The sequence below is a fragment of the Protopterus annectens genome, chromosome 11.part0 (assembly GCF_019279795.1).
Source record: "Protopterus annectens isolate FY-2018-M chromosome 11.part0, PAN1.0, whole genome shotgun sequence".
In the NCBI taxonomy this organism is placed as follows: Eukaryota; Metazoa; Chordata; order Ceratodontiformes; family Protopteridae; genus Protopterus; species Protopterus annectens.
This window is the reverse complement of record NC_056745.1, coordinates 194,247,535-194,274,928: the sequence shown is the minus strand read 5'-3', so window position 1 is coordinate 194,274,928 and position 27,394 is coordinate 194,247,535. Positions and strand designations below refer to the sequence as shown.

General features: G+C 38.0%; 1 protein-coding gene across 1 annotated transcript in view; it reads left to right on the top strand.

The window, feature by feature from the left end:
- Nucleotides 1-27,394, top strand: part of IQSEC3 (IQ motif and Sec7 domain ArfGEF 3) — a 3,183,686-nt gene that overhangs the window by 3,021,002 nt on the left and 135,290 nt on the right. The window contains exon 13 of the mRNA XM_044087614.1: nt 1,921-1,941. Within this exon, the coding sequence (XP_043943549.1) occupies nt 1,921-1,941 (21 nt within the window). The remainder of the gene's footprint in view (nt 1-1,920; nt 1,942-27,394) is intronic.

The following is a 27,394-nucleotide window of genomic DNA, read 5'->3' as shown; positions in this document are numbered from 1 at the left end:
TGTATAAAAAAGAAATTAAGGACATACAGTATAGTAGTACATACTGCAGTGGTGGTGCTGCGGTAGCGTTGTCACCTCACCGTTAGACGTTGCCCGTTCGATTGTCAGTTAGAGCATCTTATGTGTGGCAACAAGTGTGAATGGGCGTTCCTTCGTTGAAGGTTGTGCGTTAGGCCCGGCAAGCCAGCACATAAAACTCTACTGCCAATCATTAGCGGACCGGAGTTCCGCTGTGGCGACCCCTAACCGGGAAAAGCTGAAAGACACAAACAAACAAGCAAACAGTATAGTAGTACATACCTAGTTTACAATAAACAATATAAAATACAAGATTTTAACATATTGTCACACCGCCTCCTTCCCACACAATCATGACTACTTCCTTGATAAATCTTTTCCATAATGGTAAATAATTGCCAGGTGTGATATGGTAGAAATAACCCCATCCCTTTTTCATAATGACTGTGGTGCGATGATATTCTTCACAGAGAGTAAATCAAATTTAATAAAAATGATACCATCTTTAAAGAGTTTTACAACAACATCTATAGCCTGAACTTCACCTTATTACAATTAACTGGAACTATATAATAGAACCCCCACCCGTACCCTCCACAACCTACTGGTGAGTGTGTCATGACTCCCTTCATCACTTTAAGGAGCTGCATTAACATAGTCAGCCTTTATGAGCTGTAATTAGAGTAGAAAATTTTACAGTAAACATCACTTTAAGAAGCTGCATTTATTTATTCATTCCCTATGAGTCGTTATTTTAGTGGGAAATTCTGCAGTAAACAAAATGGTACAAATAAAAAAATATTAACCCAAAAGGAAAACTGTGCAAAAAGCCTTTTTTCTTTACTCAGCCTGGTATAGAAAGGTTAAGTTCTAATCCATCCAAAAGGAACTTACTAAAACAATCAAAAGAACCAAAGGTTCATGAAGTAAAACTTCCCTGCAGGAAGGGTAACAATAATAATCCTTCCTATAATCGCATCTGAAAAATGAAACGGAAAAGAACAGGACTGTTGTGATCTATAATAAACCATAACAGAGCCAAAAGATGTAGCTAACATAATAGCATATAGGTTAGGAATCCATTTCAGGCCATAAATCCATAAATCCATAAGTTCATCAGCTCCAAATATGCCTGCATTCAAATCAAAAGACCTACAAGTAACACAGACACCATTAAATATGGACATATTTCCTATAACCTGTCCAAATATATAAGATATTCTTAAATTTAGGCATATTTTTAATCTGCCTGATACTGTATTTATTATTTATTTTATTTTATTTTACATTTGTTAACCGGGGGTGTCTGACTGGACCGAAAATGCCCTTTTTCAGCAGAGGCCCGGGGAGTAAAGCTCCACAAAGAAAAATTACAAATACATTTAGTTAGACATGATCAGTATACACACAAATTTCAAAAGACATGTTTTTACAGTGGTATGCGGCACATCAACAGTTACAGTGGAGAGAACAAACAAAAAAATATTAATTTAAAAATAAAGGTAATTAATAGATTTGTGGTGTACAGCTGAAATTTGGAACATAGGCAGAATACATACATAGTACACAGGTACAGTACATACATTGTAGATTAGCCAGTGTTTGTAAGAAAGAAAACTGTTATCAAGTACTCTAGTATGTATACCTTATCCACTTTCACTAGCCTGGGGAGCAATCATGGCACTGCCAACTTTGCTTGAGATGTTGCCTGATGAGGTCTTTAAAGGAGGCTTTGGATGATGTGTTTTGAATGCTAGTGGGGACAGAGTTCCATTTTTTAGCTACTGAACTACTATATAGTGCATCTCCAAAGCTATTGTAGCTGTTGGTGACTTTTAGTAGTAGTTTACTTGATGATCTAAGAGGCCTTTTGGCTGAGTGATGTTGTACTAGGTTTTTGAGGGCAGGACACTTATTGGGGAGGTAATAGATAGAATGACAGAGGCAGTGCTGATTGTAAGTTAGGAGGTTGGGCAGTTCAATCCAGTCGAGCTGTCTCAAAGTAGTACAGTGATGAGTTCTATATGAGCAATTTGCAGCAAAGTGGGCAATTCTGTTATAGCAGGCTTCCATTTTGCTTAGTTCAGTTTTGTTGAGTTTAGTCAGAATGGGAGATGCATAGAGTAGGGTGTATAGACATTGGGAGCGAGAAACGGATGATTTTGTGTTCTTGGTAAGAAATGGTTTGATACGGTAGAGTGATCCCAGTTTGGCATGTACTTTTTTAATAGTTAAGTTGAGATGACTATCAAATTTTAGGTGTGAGTCTATGGTTATTCCCAATAGCTTAGCCTGTGCCACTGGAGTGATTGGAGTAGCATTTGTGGAGTAGATAGTGAATTGACTGTTATCAGTGTTTTTGTTAGAACTGGTTATAATCATAAGCTGAGTTTTCTTTGTATTGAGGATAAGTTGGGCTTTGTAAAGTAGTTTTCAATGTCAGAGAATGCTAGTTGAGTTGTTTGCAGGAGGGTGGGAATGTTTTGTGCAGCACAGATTAAGGTAGTGTCATCTGCATACTGAATTATAGATGCATGCTGTGTGGAGGTGTGGAGGTCATTTGTGAAGACTGTGAATAGTAGTGGTCCTAAGATAGAACCCTGTGGGACTCCTATAGTTATGGGCAGCTGAGGAGAGAGAGAATTTTCCCATTTCACAGCTTGGTAGCTGTCAGTTAAGTAGCTTTGGAACCAGGTAAGAGTGGAATTTGATAGGCGATATTGGTTTAGTTTGTTTAGCAGGATTTGGTTTGAGACTGTGTCAAATGCTTTGGACATATCCAAAGAAAGAGTTGACACCTATAGGCCTTCATTTTTGAGATGGTTTACTGTGTCTGTGAAGTAGAGGAGGGCTGTACTGGTACTATGGGCAGGTCTGAAACCATGCTGAGTAGGTGACAGGATGTTGCTGTCTAGGAGATAGTTTAGCATCTGGATATGGATGCATTTTTTTAGGATTTTGGCCAGGGGGGAGAGTAAAGCAATGGGTCTGTAGGTATTAAGTTCAGTGGAGGTCCCGCCTTTATGTATGGGTGTAACATAGGATATTTTCCAGAGTTTGGGCACATAGTTTTCAACAACTGATCTGTTTATGAGAGTGGAGACTGGGATGGCAATAGCATCTGCTGTGAGTTTCAAGAAATAGCTGGGTAGTAGGTCGGCTGCTGTTGATGAGGTTTTTAGTTTGGAGAGCATGCTTTTGATTGAAGTGGTGGAACCTGTTTTGAGGGTAAAGCTTGTATTAGTGTTATTTGTGTTGGGGGGGGGATAGTGAGGAAGGAACTGTCCTGTGATACTAAGGATAGAATTGAGTTCACAAAGTGGGAGTTGTTGTGTGTGGTTGGGAACTTAGTTAGTGTCGGTTGGTGGTTGGGGGGATAGTGAGGAAGGAACTGTCCTGTGATACTAAGGATAGAATTGAGTTCACAAAGTGGGAGTTGAATTGTGTTTCGATGGGAACTTTAGTGTCAGGGGTGGTTGGTTTGGGGGTAGCCTTTTGGGTGGATTTTAGTAGCTGGTTTACATTTTTCCAAAATTTATGGAATTTAGAGGAAGTCAGTTCCAGAGCATCATGGCGATCTGAATTATAAACGTGTCTCGTTTACATGTAGAATTTAATACAGCATTGAACTTAATGCAGGTGTCCCTTTTATCCCTATAATTAATCTAAACCTTTTGTCCACGAATCACTTGCTAAGTACAGTCATTATAAGGTTAATGTACTATATAGAATTTGCCTCTGATAAACCTGTAAGCTAAACTATACAAATTTGGCTTGATCTGCTTAGTATAAATATTCTGTAAGACTTGCAATATGCTTAGTGAATTTTCTCTAAACCATCTCAAGTATTTTATCTCATAACATGTATATTGTAAACTGGTAAAATTATACCCCCATAATAGCCAAACTAATTACTGATGTAATTCACATTGTATAACTGTGTTTCTTGTTGCCATGGTTCTGAATAACAGACCTAATATCTGTATAGCTTTATGACTAATGGTATGATTTTGATGCAGACTTTATTAGTAATAGTTATTCCAAGATTCTTTACATTGCTTACCAGTGTTATACTCTGCCCACCTAGACAAATATATGTTAATGTTCACAGATCCAAAATACATGAGCTTCTCTTACATTTACTAATTTTAAAATGTTAGTCCTAGACTGCTGTCCTTTCTGTTTGTTGAATTCAAATAAATATTGACTGTGTCGGGCTGGCACTTCAGCACCGTAAAAATCTACTGCCAGTCATTAGCAGACCGGAGTTCCACTGTGGCGACCCCTAACCGGGAAAAGCCGAAAGAAGAAGAAGAAGATTGACTTTATTTATATCATCAGCTAATGTTAGTATAGACAGTTTACAATTGTTAACATGTTTTGAAACCCAGTCTCTATCCTGTTTAGTTAAATATGACAAAATATCTTTAAAAGGAATGGATCCAAAGCAGATCCCTGGGTCAGTATAACATTTACTCATTATAACATTTTGGTCAGAGCAGTTGCATGCTGCTTTCTGTCAATTAACCTACCTTTTACTCATCTGATAAGACTGATGTTTACTGTGTGATCATTCTCACTGTTTGTGGTTTTCAGCAGAGTATCAACAGATTTAGCTAAGTTTATGCAGACTGCTAACACAGGTAGGCCATTGTGTATCACCATGCTGGCAATTTCATAAAATCTGTTAAACTTGATAGTATGGCATAATTACTAAAAGCCGTGTTGTATGAGATCTAAAAAAATAAAATGTACAATTCATAGTATTTTTATGACTGTATAGAGAGAATACTCATAGCAGTTTGTTTGACACAATCAGAATTATTGGCATGTAATTTTGTGGAAAGTCTCTTACCCCATTTTTGAAAAGCATAACATCATCAATCTGTTTGTATGTATCTGTGCTTTCTCCGAATCACAGTGAGCCATTAAATATTTCAATTAGTGGACAAACTAAATAATAAATCCTCAATTGAAAGATCACACTACCAGCAAGATTGTCAGCTTTAGTTCAGCAAAAGGCCTTAATTTGATTTAGTGCCGACTAAAACATAGCACATGTAATAATCGAACATTCAATGTCTTATACTTCTTTTTGCACAAATGGCTGTCAGAGTCTGTGTTCAAGTAAGAATAAGATTAATGAGTCAGAAAAATGATTATTGTACATCCTTCAATCTGCATACATCAAAATTACTTCTTATTGTCAGGATTACTCATTTTTGGTAGTGTGCAATGCTTTTCTGATCTCTTTAAGTATTATGATCATCTTTCTTTTATTCGTATACATTACAAATTATCTGTTTCTATGTTTATCTAGAGATTTAGTCCACCTTGATATACTTGATTTTCATTTTATATCGTGCCTATATTTCTTACACTTTTGTAGTGGCACAACAGAAAGATTATTGAAGTAAATCACTGTTCATTGCTTGCATGTGACCTGCAAAATATTCCCAACTGAATTCTCTATACACTGAAAATCATCATTACTATAATTGTAAAACTGAATCGCTACAGATACAACTAGATTTATAAGTAGCTTAAACATTGCTACCACAGTATCGACCTTCCAAGTGGCTCGTAGGTTTAAACTTGATTACAATGGCATTACTGATAAACAGTTAATGATCTGAAATATCCCTGCCTCTAATGGATAAATAATTATCTGTTTAAAATTTCTCATAGCAATCAGATGAATAAATACAGAACCATAGATTATGACACTATATTTAGCATTTCATTTTAATCCAATGAAGTTAAACATCTTCAGTTAACATAGATGGCACATCGGTAAGACTGTTAGAAAGTAACTGCAGCAAGATAGCATAGTCCGTTACTGGCAGGTGATAGCAATCTACATACCTGAACTCACATTTACCATTTACGCTGTTCAGAATGATGAATGATTTTCTTCCTCCTGATCTACCTTTAAAACTTTCCGTTGATGAAAGAATGCACAAATATAGCTATATGTACATTTTTGGATGCCGATATTAGGAATACAAACTTTGAAAAGTTCACAAGATATATATTGGTCATATTCCAAGCCTTAGTTATGATGACAGTACTGTTGTTTTCCTTGTAAATAACAGCTTCATGCTCTGATGCTTGTTTACCAGACTTCTAGCATTAGTAGAATAATCTTTCACAGACTGATCAGATCAGCTGAAATTTGTGTGCCTGGAAAAACTGGCCAAATTTGTAATAAAACCCTTTTATTCCAGATTTCCCTTTTACTGTGAAATCACTCCCCTGTAGTTAAAATGTATCCTATCTCTAGTGAAAAGTCTTATTACCTGCAGCCATTTCTTCCCACTGTACGTTATGCCTTTTAACTTACTTTAAATTCTTTAACAGTGTGAACCATGTGCTTCAATGGGATACATTTTAAATTTTAAATTGTTTATCCCTGTTTGAATTACTATGGTCTTATAAACATGAGCATTCATTAGGAGCCAAAGTAATAGATTCTCAACATCAGAAAATTTTATTCTTACGAGATCTGGTACATTTACCCTTTCTTCACACACAGCTGTTATGAATTCGTAAGGCTTAGTATAATGTTGAAACTTTCTGAGTTAAGGCTTCTACGTCATGTTAAGCCTTTATGAATGATATATTCCTAAGAATTTCTAAACCAGTGTAAGTCAGTATGAGTCCTTAAACTTCATTAGAGTATGAAAAGCTAAAAAGGTGTGCATTGAGGGAGGAATTATTGCACCAGGGCATCTGTAGTAGAATGTGACATGAGATGTGGTTTGAATTGAATCCTGTAAGAAAGAACAATATTAAACAAGAAGCAGTTACTACCAGTCCTATTGGAATCTTGATTACAGGTGACTCAGTGACTTGGGTCTCAAACTTTATCTCATGTCGGTGTGCTTGTCCATTCTAGAAAATGTTACTGAAGGGGTTGCTGGAGAAGATAATTCATTTGTGTGTCAGCGAAGTGCTTGTTCATATATGGTCAGGCTGCTGAAATGATCGCTGTACAAAATAATTTATTATGTCATTTTAGTGCTTGTGCATACTTGATACAAACTAATGAAGGAGTTGCTGTGGGAAAAATTAATTTATGTGTCAAGGAAGTTCTTGTGCATACTTAGACAAACAGGTTTGTGGACCGCAACTGGAATATCAATGGCAAAGCACTGCATTTAAGAATAGATGTCCTTACCGCAAGGATGCTGGACTATGAATTGCAAAACTGCCTCATTAGCATGCTACACTTTACAACCCTTCTCATTTGCATCTAATTAATTTTTAGGCCTTGCACATTAGCATGAATGGCCTCTGTGAACGACTCCTTTTCTACACTCACTTGTAAGCATCAGGAATACCCCTATCAGATTTACAGAAGTGACTAAGACTACCGCCCTAACTTCTATTTTGCTATAATGATGCATACTCCTGGATGTTTGAATCTATCCAGTGTCATTACAAAGGTATCTGAGATTACAGGTTTTGGGACACTGATATGAGATGATTTGTATAGTTGGTAGAATGCAGGTTTGGGGTGAATAAATAAGTGTGTCCATGGGTAGCCTATCCCATGCAAACCCTAGTTTTTCCAAGCACGCAAGTATAGTGAAAAGTCTAGTGGATTATGAGCCATTTTTATTAACATTTATGTCAGCTTGTATTTATAAAATTAAGAGCTAAACATCAAATTTTAAAAATTTTTTTCTATATGCATCTTCTTAATTGAGTGATATGGTGCATTTGTAGAATACAAAAATGTATGAAGGCAGCAAAACCAGAAAATCGGTTATTTTAAGCTGTATTGTTTTGTCATTTGCTGAATCATGACTGAAATTGGTCTCTTTGTCCCAGCTGTCTTACTTCTGAATGAATGCATGTATGAATGAACAAATAAATAAAGAGCAGATCCCAGTTTCTTAAATTCTGTAACCTGTCAGAAAACTAAACAAACAAAAAAGAAACAGGTGTGTCTAATCAAGATGTGCAGCTACTTCATTGTTGCTGACTAAAGTGAAACATTTTGTTCTCTAGTGGACTAAAATTCTGAGGCCAATAAAAATGTGTATGTTATAGTATTTGTCCCCACACGACAATAGAATAATGTCCTTTCACTCATCTTGCACAGAATTATCCTTTCTGTATGATCTGCTAGTAGAAAAATATCACGGTTCTGCTTCAGTAATAGAACACCAAGCATTCACCAGTTTCTGACAGCTCGTAGAACACAATATCAATAAAAAAGAATTACAGTCTAATAAAAATTCAGAGTCTAAACCTTTAACAAATTATTGACTGAATTCCAGAAACTGTAATACAGTTGAATTAGCAGTATATTTCTTCAACCAAGCAGCTGTTAGAGTAGCACTGAGATCAATAACAATTTCACATTTTGATTCCTTGTGGCATTTACTTATGATCTCCAGGAAGAAGCTGTTTAACTACATTTAAACTGGCTTTCTTATAATTCAATATACAGAATCATTATTACAGAACGTCAGGTAAGAATAGCAATACATTTCAGAGTAAATGAAGTTTCCAAATCTTAAGCGAGCTTGTGTTTGATACTAATGTAGAAGTTTGTTTTGTTTTATTTACATTTTTGACTGAGTTTGTCCCTTTGGATCTAAGCCTTGTTTCCAGGACGACACTAAAGAAATATGTATATAAACTAGAAAAAAACTGGTCAGGACCTGGTGAAATGCATTTGCTTCTTTTGATGTGTGCCATGAGATCTTTTAACATCTACTTCTGCTACCACAGACTCAAGCAGGTGGGATCTCAGTGTAAACTATTACCCCAAGGAGAGTACCTTAAGAGTATGGGGTCTGCGTATATAGTGTCACTATCAGAACATTAATCCAGGCAGCTGATTCAGAGATAGGACCTAAAGCCTTCTGATATTCTTAGCATCACTGATGATTGTACAGTAAAACAATGGTGTGGTGGTTGTGCAGTTGACCAGTAAAGAAATGTAGTTTAGAATCCTACATCCTCAAACATTTCTGGTAGGGCAGCTTAGCTGCTTTCTTATCTCCCAAAGTTTGATTCCTTCAACTGTCATTTGCCTGCTGTGCTAGTCTTTGCAAGTTACTTAACCAGTGCTCCCAGGCTGAGTCTAGGAAAGGTCTCAGTAGATATAATATGAGTAACAAACAATGACGGATTATGTATACCTTGAGTCCTGAGCTGTTTTCACACCAGGGTCTGTTCCAGCACACATTTTTGGGACGACGCATAAATTCATGTACTCATTTGCATTCACCTTCCTGATTAGTTTAAATTATTATTATTGTTTAATACAGCAACCTTTGTTAGAGTGCATTATACATTTGTAGTTTTTTACATTTTTTCAGTAATCAGTAAAACAAGTTGCATTAACCAATAATGACAAAATTATACATTTTAACCATAAAAAGCCACTCAAAGTGTTGTCATTATAATCCTCAAATATTTGTACTCATCCATCACAGACACTTCATTGACTATGTACACATCACATGTCTGATTGTGATAAAAATAACCACAGTCAAGTATTCCAGCTTGTTTTATGCAAATACACACTAATCCTAAAAAGGCAGACTAATGAATTTTTAACTTTATCCACTCAGCAGGGTCCATCAGTTTTACCCATAGACATCCCCCAAACCCACCAATTACAGCTACATTGTTGATGGCATCCTTCTCAGATGCCTTTGTCAAAAATATTAATAACAGTAATAATAACCAAAGTAACATTTCTCAAATTTTATCATAGATGCATAGTAGCCATAGGAAAATATTCCAAATTAAATCACACTTGCATGCACACTAGTCCTGCAAAACCTGATTAAAAATGTTTGCAAAGATAATAAGAACATAAGGTACTTTCCTCCAGAGATAGATGCACATCCCCACCAACAGGTATATTCACTTTGTTGACTGTGTACACCTCTTACTGTTATGAATAAATAAATGACATGTACTTTCTTGGTAGCTTGGGATGAACTACATGAAACTGTATCAAGATTAATAGCATTGCTATGTGTAGCAGCATTTAAATAGAATATTTATGATGAGAGCATAAGAAAAATGAACTACTTGATAACATATGCTAAGCCAATATATATGATCTCTGCAGAAGTAGGTCAACTGACTAATTCCACATTAAATTAAAGACAACTATTACTGATGCAAATGTTGCTATAGATAAACAACTTTGCATTTCAGAGCTTCACCTACAAATGCAGTGCCTGCTGCCATTGAAGAATAAATGTCATATGTTGCATTAAACAATTGGTGTGCTGACAATATTGTTATAACATTTCCTGAACTGGATCAGCTATGCAACAGGAAATGGCTGGCAAAAAATGCAACTGCAGGTTCACAATTACCAATCATGCCATCCAGGAAATAATTAAGCTTAATTCAAATTTCCAGTTACCCATAGCACTGTCTGGATAAGTGATTTGCCCAAGGTCACAATGTAGGTAAATTATGGTAGAAAGATTCAAACTATGCACACTTCGCAGATCAAGCAGTTCATTAACAAATAAGAGCTTTAGTCCTCTGTGCTAACTGCTTGGCAGGAATAACATGTTTTAACTAAATGCAAAAATCTTTTACAGTTTGATTTTATAGAGAAGACTGAATCACAGTAATGTTCAATAATGACTACATAATAGATGCTGAAGATCATCACTCCAAATAATGCAGACTATATTATATATAAAAATGCCAACGCCTTTACAGTTGGAGGCTGTAAAAAGGGCTTGCAAAAATATATTGCTAAAATGCTAGATGTTTAGACCATATTATACAACCAAGGCCTAGTAATGAAGTCTTTCTTTCTTTAGTGCAATGAATAAAGCAAAACAATTAAAGACAATAGAGATACTGCAGCAACTTTTATTCAACAACCCACAAGTCATAACAAAAATCAGAAATATAACTGTACAACAGATGTTTCTGGGAGAGGGGCAAATGTGCCTGCAGGACACCAACATCTCATTTAAGGTCATAAGAACTTTAACAATTTTCAGGCCAACTGGCTGACAAGGAACATTGATTCTATAATATTAGGTTCAAATTTAATATCTCTTGCCCAGGTATTAACATTTTTCTTATAACTATCTAAAGTAGGTATGTTAGTCCTTAAAACTGCCATGTAGTTTACTATAAATAAATATCTTAACCTGATTTTACATAAATAAGTTTTACATTTCATATTACTATGCTTTAGTGCTTTATCATTTTTGTAGACCTCCATACAAAATAAACTTTGCATTATATGATCAGGAAAGGTTTTATACGTTAAAAAATCCTTTACATACCTATAACTTAAAGAAAAAATATTCAGTTATTTGCACCTGTCTCTGTATATAAGATCTTTTACCACAGTGATTCTTTAAGTGAATTTATGTTGAATAATCTCGAGTGTTTATCTGACTCGTTCTGTAGATACAAAACATGTTATGTTGTATTATATGTCTCCCTTCAAATTCAGATTTAGTAAAAATGCATATGGCAACCCATTATACTCCAATTGACATGCAGGAGTTCATAATAAAATATCATTTGGTGAAGCATTAATTAGTGGCTCTGTGAAGGGTGCAGCAATTTAAAAGACAAATGATTATGAACTCCTGCATGTCTCTTGTACTATAATAGGTTGCCATATGCATTTTTACTAAATGTCCCTGCAGATTACCATATTAATAACAACACCATAAGCACGCAATCAGTGGTGAAAGATTTGGGCACACAGGTTAACAGCAACCTCCCCTTTGACTACCACATCTCCATAGTGGTAAGAAAAGCTTTCCACATCACCCAAGAGATAAGTAAGGACATTGCATGCAGAACAAAAGATGTTATACCCCCCTGTACTTCTCAATCATCAGACCAATAATAGTGTAAAATGCTACCTTTGATATGTAACTTACCAGACACCTGCAGCAACTGGAAAGACCTCAAAAGTTTCTTACAAAGAAAATTCAGGTTCTTCAGGATATATCATATGTTGATAGACTGAAATAAAGTCACTATACTCTGTGCATATCATAAGTTGATAGACTGAAATCAAAGTCACTATACTCTGTGTCTTACAGACTACTCAGAGGTGACCTCAGCCTTGCATATAATGCAATCTCATATCCTGCTCTAATGAAAATGCTGCACATTCATAAATCAAATGATATAAGATTCACTTGCTGTAGGGAACTCAAGCTAGTATTTGGCATCAACAGAACTTGCAGGAGAGGTGCAAGGTTTGATTCTCACATGGGGTAATTACCTAGGCTTAAAATGGCCAACATGGGTAGTTAGCCTAGTACTAATCTATAAGCCTATGAACCTATGAGAGACAGATATGTCTCACAGAGGTTACTCCTCCTCTGGAACAAACTTCCAATTCAGGCAAAACAGATCACTTGCTGACCCTATTTAAGAGTAATTTGGGTGTTTGGATGGAAAGCCACAAATTCACCCTGGAAGTTTTACCTGTTATCGTCTTGGACAGGGGCAGTAGTTGTTGACTTAGTTTGGCTTAATACCTTGATATTCTTGAGAACAGGGGTTGTGCTTGGCTAGGCTTATAAGAGCCCTAGGGCAATTAGCCTAATAACTTCCTATGATCCTATGAATATATTTGCTAGCAGACTGGCATAGCCCACTAGACACAAATGGTCTTTTTTCAATAGCAGCCCAGGAGAACTCTCTGGTGAAGTTACTTGATCAGAGTCAAAAGAAGACTACAGTGGCTGAGTAAATCAAACCCTGTATTACAGGCAACAGTTCATAGCCTTACTCATCTACACTAAGTTCATAGGTTCATAGGTGTGTACTAGGCTAATGGCCCTGGAGCCTTTACAAGCCTAGCCCATAGGATTACCCTGGCATCGTGCCACCCGACCTTAGTTCCCAGTACCCCTGTTGAGTAAAGCTACTGGAGTGATCCCCGGGGTGAATATTTGATTTCCTATCCACTTATCAAGGTTTATCTTGAAGAGGGCCAGTGAGGCGCTCTGCTTGACATGTATGGGAAGTCTATTCCATAGCATGGGCAGTCTCTGGGTTATGAACCTTTCCCTCTAGCTTGTTCTGTTGATTTTGGTAATGAGGTTGAGGTCTCTGGAGTGTGTGGAGGAATTGGGATTTCTTTATATGTAGCATTTTTAACAGAGCTGGGTCAGACATGGCAAGTCAAGAAGAGATCGTCTCTAATAAGTGATATGAGACAGAGAATAGTTGGAGTTGTTTTGAGTCTGTCCATATAGGGCAAATGTTTAAGGCCTAGGATCCTCTTTGTGAGGTACTTTTGTGGCCTCTCCAGTTGTTGCAGGTGTTTAGTGAGGTACATGCCAAATGGGGCATTGTACTCAATGATTAGTTTAATGAGGGAAGAGTAGAGGGAGACAATGACCTCTTTCTTTCTGAATGCAAAACCCTTAGCAATGAGATGTGCCACATAGAAGGACTTTCTGACCACGGTGGCAATTTGGTGATCAAAAGAGAGGTTGCTGTCAACCTGTGTTCCCAGATCTCTTATAACACCTTCTGTGTTCAGTGGACTACCATCGAAGTGGTAATTCATGGGAACCTGGTTTTTCCCAAAGGGGATGATGACACTTTTTTTGGCATTGAGCTTAAGACCATGGTTCTGACACCAGTCGTCGGTCTCAGTGAGGCCTTTCTGTAGGATGTCAGCATCACTTGGGGAGTTAATAATAGGTTCATAGGGTCATAGGTTGGTACTAGGCTATCAGCCCTAGGGCCTATACAAACCTAGCCATAACAATTCCCTGGCTATTTCTTCCCACAATATTTACTTCCCTGGACCCCTGTCTAGCAGGGTGACTGATGTGATTCCCGGGGTGAATTTTCTATCTCCCATCCAATTATCAAGGTTCCTTTTGAAGAAAGCCAAAGAGGCACTCTGCTTGACATGTATGGGCAGTCTATTCCAGAGTCTGGGGAGTCTCTGGGTCAGGAACCTATCCCTCCAGCATGTTTTGTTCATTGTGATAACAAGGTTTAGATGCCCTGGAGCATGTGGCTCTGAGGGATTGGAATTTCTTTAAGTGTAGCATGTCCAACAGCTCTAGGTTTGACATGGCCTTGTATGTTAAGCAGACATCGCCTCTGAGTAGACGATATGTGACAAGAGTATAGCTGGAGTTTTTTTAGACAGTTAGCATAGGGCATCTGCTTTAGGCCTGCGCTTCTTGTAGTGAGATATTTCTATGGCCTTTCCAGTTGTTGCAGATGTCTTGAGAGGTACATACCAAATGGGGCATTGTATTCTATAATAGGTCTAATGAGGGATGAGTACAGTGGGACAGTGACCTCCTTTTTTCTGGATGAAAAGCTCTTAGTGATGAGGTGTGCCACATAGAAGGATTTCCTGACAGTTGCGGCGATGTGGTTATCAAAGGTGAGACCACTGTCCACCTGTGTCGCTAAGTCTCTTATCACACTTTCGGTGTTTAGTGTACTGCCACCTATGTGGTAATTCACGGGTACATGTTTTTTTTCCCAAAGGAGATAACTATACATTTCTTGGCATTGAGCTTGAGCCCATGGCACTGGCATCAAGCATCTGTTTCTGTAAGGCCCTTTTGTAGAATATCCACATAATTTAGGGATTCAATAATGGCTCACAATTTGCAGGCATCTGCGAACTTTGTTAGCCAGAGTTCCTTAATGTTGGCCTGTACTTCAGAGAAGTAGATGCCAAACAAGAGCGGTCCCAGGACTGAACCCCGAGGTACTCCACTTGTCACTTGTCTGGAGCTGGATTTGGAGTCAGCTACTTTTACAGTATGGGTTCTGTCAGTATGCCAGTTGGCAACCCATCGTGTGATGTAGGGATTAATGCCCAGCTTAGTAAGTTAATCTATGATTCCAGAGTGGGGGAAAAGGCCTTGGAGAGGTCCAGATAGGCTGTGTGGACTGCCTTACCCTCGTCCACAGCTCCAAAGACTGATTAGAAGAAGTTCAGGAGACAAGATCGGCCTTTCATGAACTCAAATTGGGTGGGGTCCAGTGTTTGAAGGTTGCCAATGTCTTGCAGATCAGGCTAGTCAGACTGATGGGGTGGTAGTTCCCAAGATCCAAGATGGATCCCCGTTGTGGTGTGAGATAACTTTAGCTGTGCACCACTCAGTAGGCATGAAGCCTGAGGTGAGGCTATGATTAAAACATGACACTTATGTGAGGTACCAGTTAATTTTATACTTCATGTAGTACACAGCCCAGGATGTCGTCTGGTCTCATGGATGCTGTATTCTTAGCTTTGGAGAGTGCGGTTTTTACATGAGAGGTCATTATTACTAGAATTTGGCAATCTTTCAGTATTGAGATGGGCCGTTTAGGGGGTGAGACAGGGGGTGAAGTTGGCACTGAATCGATCTTCCAGGATATTGGCAATATACTTGGGATCAGTATATTTGGTTTGCTATTAAATTTTAGAAGCAAACTCCGTCGACTGTACTGTTATCGAACACAGAAGTTTGAAAATGGTAATAGCGAACGCCAAAAGCCAACCTAGGAATGGGTTTTAACATGGGTCAAGATAGGGGAGAGGTTTGTAGTTCGGCAATAACACTGAACACCTATCTCCACCCATGTTAAAACCATTCCTAGGTTGGCTTTTGATGTTTGATATTAATGTTTTTGAACTTCCGTGTTCGACAACAGTACAGTCGATGGAGTTTGCTTCGAAAATCTAATAGTAAACCACATATTTAATGCCATTCTGTTGTAGCTCAGAGCAGATTTGAGTATTGCCATTTAGATTCTTGACATACCTGTAGAATGCCTTGTGGTTGTCTTTGGAATCTTTGGCAATTTTATTTTTGTAACTTGCTATGGAGAATTTTATGAGGGATCTCAGCTTCTTACTGAGGCTGGTAAGGGAGTTTTTTGCATCCTGGGATTTTCCTCTTTTCTGCAACAGTTTCTTCTTTTTGTTGTAAAGTTTGTTTATGGCAGGGGACCACCAGATTGGCTTCCTTTTTTTGGAGGAGAGCGTCTTGGTTCTATTTGGGATGGCACAATTCATACACAAATGGATGTGCTCATACAGTGCCTTAGTGTAGGATTCAGCAGTCGAACTTTCAGTTCCCGTCTGCATGGGTATCATGAAGTTTGTCACTTTTGACTTAAGTAGTATGAAGTTGACTTTGGAGAAGTTTTTTACAGAGGTTTCCTTACTGGGGGGTGGGGGAGGGATGTGTATGTCAAGGGTGATTAGCTTATGGTCAGACCTGACAAACGAGGGGGTGACTTTAGGTGTGGAGTATCGATTTCCCAAGTTGGTAATGACCAGGTCTAGGATATTAGAGCCCCTGGTGGGACTATGGATTAGTTGATCCAGGGCATTGGAATTTATGAATTCCAAGAACCGTTGGGAAAAGGAGTTGATACCCTAGTAGTTTTCCCAGTTAATGGCAGGGTAGTTGAAATCACCCAGTATTACGGTGTTTGGTTGTATCTTATTATTTTCCAGTATGTTTAGAAAGGTGTAGTGAGAATCTTGGGGCATGGTGGGGGATCTGTAACAAGCCACAATTTTGATTGCAGTCTTACCTTGAGTTAGTTGCACCTGATGAATAGCTCCCAATTTGCAGTTGTCTGTGAACTTTGTCAGCTAGAGTCTCTTCGTGTTGGCCTGGACTTCAGAAAAGTAGATACCAAACAGGAGAAGACCCAGGACTGAACCCTGTGGGACTCCACTGACTGGTCGGCAGTCTGACTTGGAGTCAGCTGCTTTAACACTGTGGATTCTACTTGTGAGCCAGTTTGCAACTACCTAGTGATATAGGAGTTGTTGCCTAGCTTAGTGAGTTTTTCTATGATACTTGAGTGGGGAATGGTATCAAAGGCTTAGGCCAGATCAAAGTAGGCTTTATGAACCACTTTGCATTCATCCACTGCTCTGTTGACTGACTCAAAGAAGTTGACCGAGTTGAGCAGGCATGATCTACCCTTCACAAAACCAAACTTTGTGGGATCCAGAGTTTGGAGATTCCCTATATCCTTGTTAGGTCTATGTTTCCAGGGTCTGTAGTCGCTCCTCCTTTCTGGAGAGGGATGACTGTAGCAGTGTGCCATTCGGTAGGGACAAAGCCTGAGGTGAGGCTGTGATTGAACAGGGCACACAGGTGAGGTGCCACTTCACTCTGTAGTTGATGTAGAACACAGCCAGGGATATTGTCAGGTCCCATAGAAGCTGTATTCTTCACCTTGGACAGTGTTGTTTTAACCTGTGCAGCAGTAATACCGGGTGCCTGGCAATCTACTGGTATTGTGACTGGTCCTTTGGGGGGGATGGGTAAAGTTGGCACTGAATCTGTTGACCAGTACATTGGCAATATATGTTGGCTCGGTATAGGAGGTACCATTGTGCAGTAGCTCAGATCTGGGTATTGCCATGGAGATTCTTTACATAACTATACAAGGCCTTGTGGTTGTCTTTGCTATCTGCTGCAATTCTGTTTTCATAGCTAGCTTTAGAGGATTTGATAAGGGCTCTCAACTTTTTGTTGAGGCTGACAAGGGAGTTTTTCAGTCTTGAGACTTCACCTTATTCCACATCAGTTTCCTCCTTCTGTTGTAGAGTTTGTTTATGGCAGGGGACCACCAGATTGGCTTCCTTTTTTTGGAGGAGAGCATCTTGGTTCTGTTGGGTATGGCAAGATCCATGCATTTGTGTACATGTTCGTACAGTGCAATGGTGTATGATTCAGTGGTCATGCAACTATTCTCTATTTCCATTGGTGCCAGGAAGTTAGCCACCTCTGTTTTTAGGAGCCCAAAGTTAGCTTTGAAGAAACTTTTCATGGTGGTTACCTTTGCAGGGGTTGAGGGATGGAAGTGGATTTCCAAGGTGATTAGTTTGTGGTCGGATCTAACCAGGGAGGAATTGACTATTGGCGTAGAACAACAGTCATCCATGTTAGTCATGACCAGGTCAAGGATGTTGCAACCTCTAGTGGGGGTAAGAACGAGCTGGTCCATGGCATTGGAATTAATGAATTCCAGGAAACGTTGGGCAAGTGTATTGGTACATGAGTAGTTTTCCCAGTTAATGGAGGGTTAGTTGAAGTCGCCCAGTATGAGAGTGTTAGGTTGGACCCTAATATTCTCCAGGGTGCTTAGGAACGTGGAGTGTGAGTCTTGGGACATGGTTGGGGAATTGTAACAGGCTACATCCTAAATCACTGTCTTACCCAATGTTAGCTGCACCTGAAGCATCTCAGATGCATTATGTTGGGCTACCAGTCTGGAGGCATGCATATTCTTTATGAAAATGGATACACCACCCCCTTTGGAGCTTCGGTCCAAGTTCTGGGGCCGAAAGGTGTGGAATGAGTTATAGCCTGGTAGTGCAGGGGTGCTTTCTCCTGCCTTGAACCAGATCTCTGTTACATAACAAATGCCGATGTTCTCCATTTTAAGGAGTGCTTCAAAAGAGTGTATTTTGAGATTTAGACTTCTAGCATTGAGCAGCATGACCCTCAGATTGCATTTGTTTGTAGCTATTATGGTGGTAATTTGGTCTTTGGAACACTGCCTAAAAAAGGCACTATAGGGGTGGCAAGGGCCTTGAACAGTATCCAGAAGCCCAGGGGATGACAGATGCAGGCCATCTCTAGCAAAGCATCCAGGTCTGTCAATTATGTCATCCCAGACAGATACTGGATCCCAACAGAATGACACCAGAAAATTAGCCAATTGTTGAAATCAATTATTTTCTGCTTGAACTGTGGTATCATTCTGGGTGATGGTAGGATGCTGCTCAGGACTAGAGTCATATATGCCTGGGCTACATAATCCGAGAGCTTCTCCATGTCTCTTTTCATGTAGTCCAAGGAGGTACATCTCAGGTCATTCACACTCACATGTACAATCACAGAGTCATATTTGTACCTGTTGTTGAGGGACCTGAGTGCATGCATTATGTGGTGGATCCTGGTGCCTGACAGGCAGCTGACTGTTGCTTTCTCCTTATTAAACCTAGTGAGTGGGACATCAGTGTACCTCACTATCGAGTCACCTATGACTAGTGTATTGGGCATGCTGTTTTGCCTTAGAGGTTTTGGTTGAATGGCACACTGTTTAGGAGAGTTATGTGTCTTGTGATTAGTGCTGTGTTGTGGTGGTCAAGTGCATTTCTGACTTGGAGGTCTTTTCTGCTTCAGTAGATTTTTATTGAGAGCCTCCTTGAAGGTAGGTGTGTGGTCTGTGTTTTATGTGAAGGCAGTGCTGGTGTGTGTTCTGGAGGTCTATGTGTTCCATGTGGTGTGGTGCAAGTGTTGACCTTCTCCTCTTGACCAGCTATTCTGGTCTTGACTGGAGAGTGAGTGGCTTCCATTTTGGATATATAAGCATATTTCTCACAAGTCTGAGTGTTGGGAGGTAAGAGGAGAGGGTTGTCAGTGTACATGAGGCAGTTGCTACATTGCTTCAGGATGCCCATGTTCACCAGGTTAATAAGAGAAAGCACAGGGAACTGTCCTTTAGACATGCCTGGAGGGTTGAGCATTAATAATAAGTACTGAAGCTGTTTCCTTGTAGAACATTTAGTGCTGGTAGTACTTTTGCATACTACAATAATTGCTACAAGAAGTCTGGTAAAGTGCTAAACTAATAAGCTAGTAAAAGTACAGGAAATGAGAGAACTAGCAGATCTAAGGGGAAAATTGAAGAGCAGACTTTGGCATCACTCAGAAGCTAACAAACAGTCCTGGATACAGCAAATCTGTATCTAGACTAGACTAGTTACAGGAAAGGTGGGAAACAAGCACAAACACATACTTTTAAACCATAAAGTTGAAAGAGATGGAAAAACTGCCCAAATGGCCAATAAACTAAAACTTCTTGGCCAGAAACCACTCCTCTTGTGGTAGGGTAGGTTACCTAGTGCTTAACACTCCCACTGATAAGCTAGAAGGCTTCCCTCCAGCACAGAAATGCTTGGGGGGGGGGGGGGTTCAGAAGCTTATATACAGTCCTGAATACAGAAAATCTGTATCTGGACTAGACCAGTTACAGGAAAGATGGGAAACAAGTGCAAATGCAGGCTTTTAAACCAGAGAGTGCTGAAAGAGATTGAAAAACTGCCCAAATGTCCAATAAACTACAATTTCTGGGCCAGAAACTACTCCTCATGTAGTAGATAGGCTACTTAGTGCTTACCACTCCCACTGATAAGCTAGAAGGCTTCCCTCCAATGCAGAAAGGCTTGGGTGGGGCTCATAAGCTTACAAACAGTCCTGGATACAGCAAATCTGTATCTGGACTAGACTAGTTACAGGAAAGGTAGGAAACAAGCTTAGATTTTTTTGTACAGAATAGCAGCTAAAACAGTACTAAAACAATTCAAGTGCAGTGCAAGCTAGCACACAAGTGTGTAGCAGCATTAAAGCAAATGCAGTTTAAATAAATGCTAGATTCACTGTTGCAGCTCAAATACAATGCCTTTCACACCCACATGCCTGCAATATTTAAGCTAAGTTAAATGTATTCATAGTTGAAATATTAACTTTAAACTCATAGACTTGATGTTGTGCAATGTATTCACAGCTAAATAATGAACATACTGTCAATATAGCAAGGATCACATGATCATTGAGAACCCTAGTCTAAATTTCCAGTGGCTCCAAAGCACTGCCTGGTTATGTGACTTGCTCTAGGTGAAACATTAAGCAAATCATGGCTCAGAGAATCAAATACTGTACTATAGGAACTTCAGCTCACGGTCTTAACACTCTGCACCAATTTCCTGACTAAAGTAAAATTGAGGCGAGGAGGTTCAAACCCCACATACTTGACAAAGAAAAGATCATTAACCCACAACACTAATTTGTAATTTACAAGTAGAATAGTGGGATGCAGGAACCAAATATTTATACAGATGCATAAACATCTGACCATCAATTACAGTTTTCTGAAATTCAGACTGTATACAAATGGAGGTGAAACAGTTCAAACCCTGTACTGTTGATTACAGAATGCAGTGTATTAGTATCACACAGAATGCTAATGACTGGCATTATTGACTGACTGTTCAGTAACCTTTATCTTTAGTGATTTATTAAAAAAACAAAGAAGTGAGTGAATGTCTGGCAGTAAGTACAGAGGATTAAAGCATGAAGCTCTTAATGCTATTCTTCCTATAGGGCACAGGGTCTGATTCTTTCTACTTCCATTTGCCTACTGTGACTTTGAGCAACTCATATAACTAGACAGTGTACTTTGTTTAGCTAGAAAACAAATAACTGGGGCACTTCACACATTTTGCACATTACACACACACACACACACACACACACACACACACACACACACTGTTCTGCTTCTTATACAATGGAAGGATTATGAGTACTTACGTGTTTTCATCTGCAGATAGAAAAGGAACATCTCAGTTTAGTAGGGTAATTTTTGTAATTCAAAAATGTGTTGTAATTCAAAGTAAGCCACTGCAGAGCAATCTGAATCAACGCCTCTCTCCATTCTCCTATGTTGTTGTTCATTGCATTTCCTGTAGAACGCTGTAAACTTGTTGCTTTCCTGGACAGAGACATCTGCTTGTACTCTAGGCAGTTGTGTAGCTAGGGTGGAGTGATGGGGCAAAGTGTTGGGGGTGTGATAGCCATTCTGAATCTGTGGTATAAACTGTAGTAACTGCTTGCTATATTGTTAAAGTTTAAAAGTAAAAAAAAAAAAAAAAGAAAAATCTCTATTTTTATTTTTTTTTTAATAAAACCTGAGCTCTGTAGCATTCCATGCAGGTAGCCTATAAACTGAAGCAACTGTTTGCTACAGTCTCAAAGAAGAATTTTTCAATAAAATGTGCAGAAGGAGGGTTGGGGGCAGAGCTCAGAAGCAGGACTAGAATGGCTGGGCCAGAAGGGGAAAGGGAACATGTGCATCTAGACACCTGGAAGATCTGGGGGATAGATTGGTATATTACACTAAAGTGTTTTTTAATGAACTGTGGGTAGAATACCTATGAATGACTGGATCAGCATTTAGAGAAGCATGCAGTGATATTCCTGGAAAAAAGATGAGGCAATACACATGAGATATAGTTACAAAAAGCATGTTTGGATATGACAAAGCCATAGTGCATATGAAAAATAGTGTTTGAAGAGGGGATGACAATTTACAGACTGTATGAAGTCAACACTGTTCTAAATGAATGCGGAAGATCTTGTGTCTTGGCATGGTGTAGGCATGACTGTATTTATCAGTATAGGACAAAAATAGCAATTCTGAATAGAAGTGTGTTATCAGTATAGGGCAAAATGATAAACAAAAGCATACTGTCATAACCCTTTAACTGAGCTGCACACTATGTATGTGCTTGTCTTTTTGGACAAACATATTAGGATTTTGTGAAATAAAGACGTTATTGTTTCAATTGTTTAAGTTGTTAATTATATTAGTTCTGTGATAACAGCAGTGTGTGTCAGCTGCATATTCCTCCAGTATTTCAAGGTGCCATGCTTGAGTCTATGGAAACACTTGTAGAACTGTTTGTGATAAATATGCAGGAGTAGCCTTACAACGTTCTTCATAAAAGCAATCTTAAAAGAGTTTTCCAGGTCTATTCTTTTATATCATATCAGTCAATACCATGCCAAGCTGTTCAAGTCTACAGCCCTGAATGCACTAAGTCATTACCTTCATTCAGTATTTATGCAAACATTCCCAAAACCAGCTCAAATTTCTGAGTTCAGATTTCTTAGTGTTCAAGATAGATATTCAAATATAGTGGGAAGTTTTGCCCAACCCTTCTCAAACTGATGAATATTTCTATAACCATGACCCCAGCTTTTATATATTGTGATGTCCTTGCACTGGCTCAGTAATCAAGGAGCCTCAACCCTCACCACTGGCAACAGTGAGGAACGTACATTCTGGGAGGATAAGTACACACACAGTAAGGTGCAGTTTCCCTTAAGAGCACACAGAGATCACAGTCAGTCTGGGGCTGGTTTCTCCCGATCCCCAATAAGACTCCCCACTGGCACAGCTATAGGGATGAGATCTCAGCTGAGTGGCCAAACCAAGATTTCCTCTACCCTCTCTGCACAACTAGTGGATAGTGTCCTTGCCCAAGTAGCTGACACACAAACTCTTTGAGATTTGATTTATATACAAACACACACACACACGCACACATACACACACACACACACACACACACACACACACACACGCACACACGCACACACGCACACACACGCACACACACACACACACACACACACACACACACACACACACACACACACACACACACACACACACACACACTCCTGGGAAAGGCTGGCACAGGTTTACTAGCTATGCCCCCTTCTTCCCAGACTATAAGGTAGTTTTCATTGCCACCAACCACTACTTATCATCTACTTTAAGGTCTTTAACAAAGGATGTCCAATCCTACTGTGTAATGTTACTATTAATCCAAATGGTAGTCTGACCAAGAGCAAGGCTATTTAGGAGTGGTCTGTACAGTGTTACCAAATACATATGCAAGTACTCTCAGAGCTTAAATATGATTAATAAATATTAGCCACAAAGATAAGTTTACATATATTTAATAATAAATAAATAGTAAAAGAACAAGACAATACTCAATACACAAACACAGTTACTTCAGACTTCAAAATCACAGGAAATATTTAAAACAACATTGCAGAACAGTCTCAAATAAATAAAGAAAGCATCTAAGCTATACTTCACTATATTCCTAACTGTATCTAAGATAAATTATTGTACTCTAGACTTGCTTACAGTAAGGCAACTGCAGATGTAATGATAATGAGTGGATGTTCTTGTTAGGTCAAAGACAAAGTACAAAATGCACAGTCTCTCTCTCTCTCTCTGTGAGAGAGTTCTTAAATTAATATCAAATATTACTGCTGAGTTAGCTTGGATGACATCACTTTTTGTCACCTGACATTAGTTCCCCAGCTACCCCCATTGTCAGAAAGTACAAGCATTTTTAACATCTCTCTGTGAAAAATGCCTATCTCTCAGATGTTTGCAGATCCTGAAAGTCATAAAATGATAAAACACTTCTGCATCTCAAACCTAGTAATTACTTCTCTTCCAAGACAATACAAAAAACTTCTAGCTCTAGACATTGTGTCTGCTACTGCACTGAAACTGAAAGATAACTTTCATAGCACAATTGCAAAACAATTTAATTTCAACTTATTTTCTTGAAGTTTTGCAAGTTAACTCTATATGTGATAGTCTCTACTCTTAAAACATATACATTTGCACAAGTATATAGTTTATATACATTTCTGTTCTTTTCCAGTAGGGTACACTGTGGACACATCCTTGAAGCTCAGTTCTGTACAAACTCTGTTCAACACATAATTCTGTGCCAGTAGTTTAATATACACATAACATATAGTTCACTTACATTTGTATACAAGCATATGAATCATGTTGATATTCACAGATGACATGATTATTTACATAACTCCAGATTGCTGGGCTGGTAGTATCTTCTTCTGTTACATTTCTATATAAATCATATTAATATTCACAAATGACATAGAATTGTTTACAAAATTCCAGCTAGCTGGGCTGGCAGTATTTCCCTTTTGTCACATATATAAATAATCAATATCCATAGGTGTTAACCATCAGCTTAAGGGAAAAAAGACCCATTCATTCCTTTACCCAAAATCAGAATGCTGTCAAACTATTGGACCATTGTCCAATAATTTACTTTAACCACTAGCCAGATCCCTCAGAAATTAGCTGACCACTAGTTGGCTGAGTTTAGTAAAATAATAGGCTTCTAAGTTACACAAAGTCCAGTTTCAGGAAAGGGAATAGTCCCCAGATAGCTGTCTTTTTGGCTACTGATTCTAATTTTTTCATATGTGTATAAGAAGTCATTAATTGGTGTCCTTTTTTGTTGACCTAAAAGACCATTGATGATTGCTTACTGTGGTTTCTTGTTTTGTTCATATAATGGCCATTCTGCATCTTTTACTGCTTTTTTCATTTCCAGCAGGTTTGAATTTAAACTTTCAGTTTCTACTTATTGAGCCCAGCATGCAATGCATCTCACGTGAGTAATGTAGCTGCTGTTACCCTATCACCCATATTAAATTTTCTGTTTTTCCAGTGAGAGAATGCTGGTGTTCTCAGGATTTGTTTAAAGTATATGGAATTAAATTCATTTACTTGTCCTGCTGTACAACTATGAAGCTTACTGTCTATGGTCAGAGTCTTCCTTGGAATGCTTCAACAGGTCCCTATTTTTTATAATTCCATAAGGCATGTTTATTGTCACTAATTCTTATGTTGATATTGGTTTTAAACTTTTTATTCATTTTCTCAGTTTTTTGCCAAATTTATTAGCTTTTATGACCATGTTTATTAATGGAGGGACTTCTGTTAATGTGATATGATGCCTTATGCTTTTGTAATACTGAATGTTTTATGTTATAATTTTTCGAGTGAATACTTTTTAATGAGAAGTCAAAAACATTGACAATTTCTATTTACAGAAAAAGTAAACATTAACAAGTACAAATTTCAACTCTGATAACACATAGCATTTTTAAATGAAATTGGTAGCTAATTGTTCCAACTGTACCAATTCAATGCAAATATGTAATAATGGTTTGCTCATACATTATGTACTATTTGTAAATAATAAAAGTATATTAATAAGCAAAATACGGTAAGCAAACAGTATCATCTATAAAATCAAAAAAAATGTCTGTTTAATTTAACTCAGGTATTGGTATAGCCTGCTTTTAAGAGGCCATTATGAACAAGGACTGTTATATTGAGAACAGCTATAAGTTAATTGACAGGTCAAATGCCCAGAAAACTACATCCCACTGCAAAACATTATTGAATTTTCCCATGTCATTTCAGTGAATGTAAGCTTTTTTTCCTAATAGCTAAATGTACTCTTAGGAATGAGAGATACAGGGCACATTTTCCTTAGATTTGCATTCCTTCACGGTTATATACTTGGTAGCAGTTGGTATAACTATCTACATCTGCAGTTGTCTAGTTATCTTTTTGTGTAAGACCAAAAATGCAAACCTCCCATGAAAAGGAAAAGCGCTCTCTGCAGAATGCTTCTTGGGCTCTTTTTCTTTGCTTCACCTAATACTAGTCCTGGGGTAAGCCCAAAACCTGTATAATTACATCTTCAGCATTGTAAGTCTTTTTTTCTACCATTCCTAAAAATGTTTACATGGTATTAGATACCACCTGTGGGGGTGGGGGGGGGTCTTTATGTATTTGGCTCACAATAGAACCCACTTTGTAATACTTTTGAGTTTTGTCCCTGAGCTCATTTTATTTTTTTCCTGTTGAAGTTTAAACCCCCAGATTTAAGCAGTTCAGCCTGGAGTTGCTTAATGAGACCTTTACCACTTTGACCATGAATGTCCTACTAAATTTCCACTGTAAATAACAAAATGGTACAGTTTGATTGAAAGGAAATTGTTTAGCTAATAAGGAAAACACATGCAATAAATATGCACAAACTGTTGGGAGTGATGCTTTACGTTTTAAGTTGCATATATAGTTTCTATTGTTACTTGAATGCTTAGGCTGTTCATTCAGTGCCTTCATAACGAACAGAAGAGTGAAAATTCATGAAGTATTGCCAGAGTTTGTTTTTTGAAGCCATTTATTCTTTTTTTAATGTCAACACATTTCTATAGAAATGCTGCTTTCACTAATGATTGCATACTACAGGTACATTGGTGACTCCATGCACCTCGGGCTAATTTATTAAATGTAAACAAAGTCAAAGCAATAAAGCCACAGATGATTCAATTAAAAAGTCCGTTTAATATATAAACCTCCAAGCAGATACAGTAACACAACAATCCCATAAACGCTTTAACCACTCCGTTTTCATTTAAAATACTTCATTAGATGTGGGCCATGCTTAATCAACTCACGTTATATACCAAAAAAATAATGATATCACAAAAAAATGAACCAATAATAAAAATACACGAATATTAAATTAATTTGAAATGAATACCTTTTAAGTTTAAATAAAATCAAAACATATCTCCATTATATAACTATTGCCATATTTAAATGAATATTGTTTAAAAGATGTTATTAAAATGTATTAAAAACATATAAAAACGTGAAAAATACATCAACTTGTGCATTACACCTCATTGATTAAACAGCATTACAACTCCATCTACTGGTAAAAAAATATACTACATCCCTTAAATTAACACAATAAAAATACATTTGATGGTTTATGTTAAAATCTAGGGTATTACTAAATTAAGATCAATCTAAAAATACATGGTTTTGTAGAAAAAAATGAATAAAATCTTTTATTAACCTACAATAAGAAAAATGTTGTTTCTCCTTAAAACAA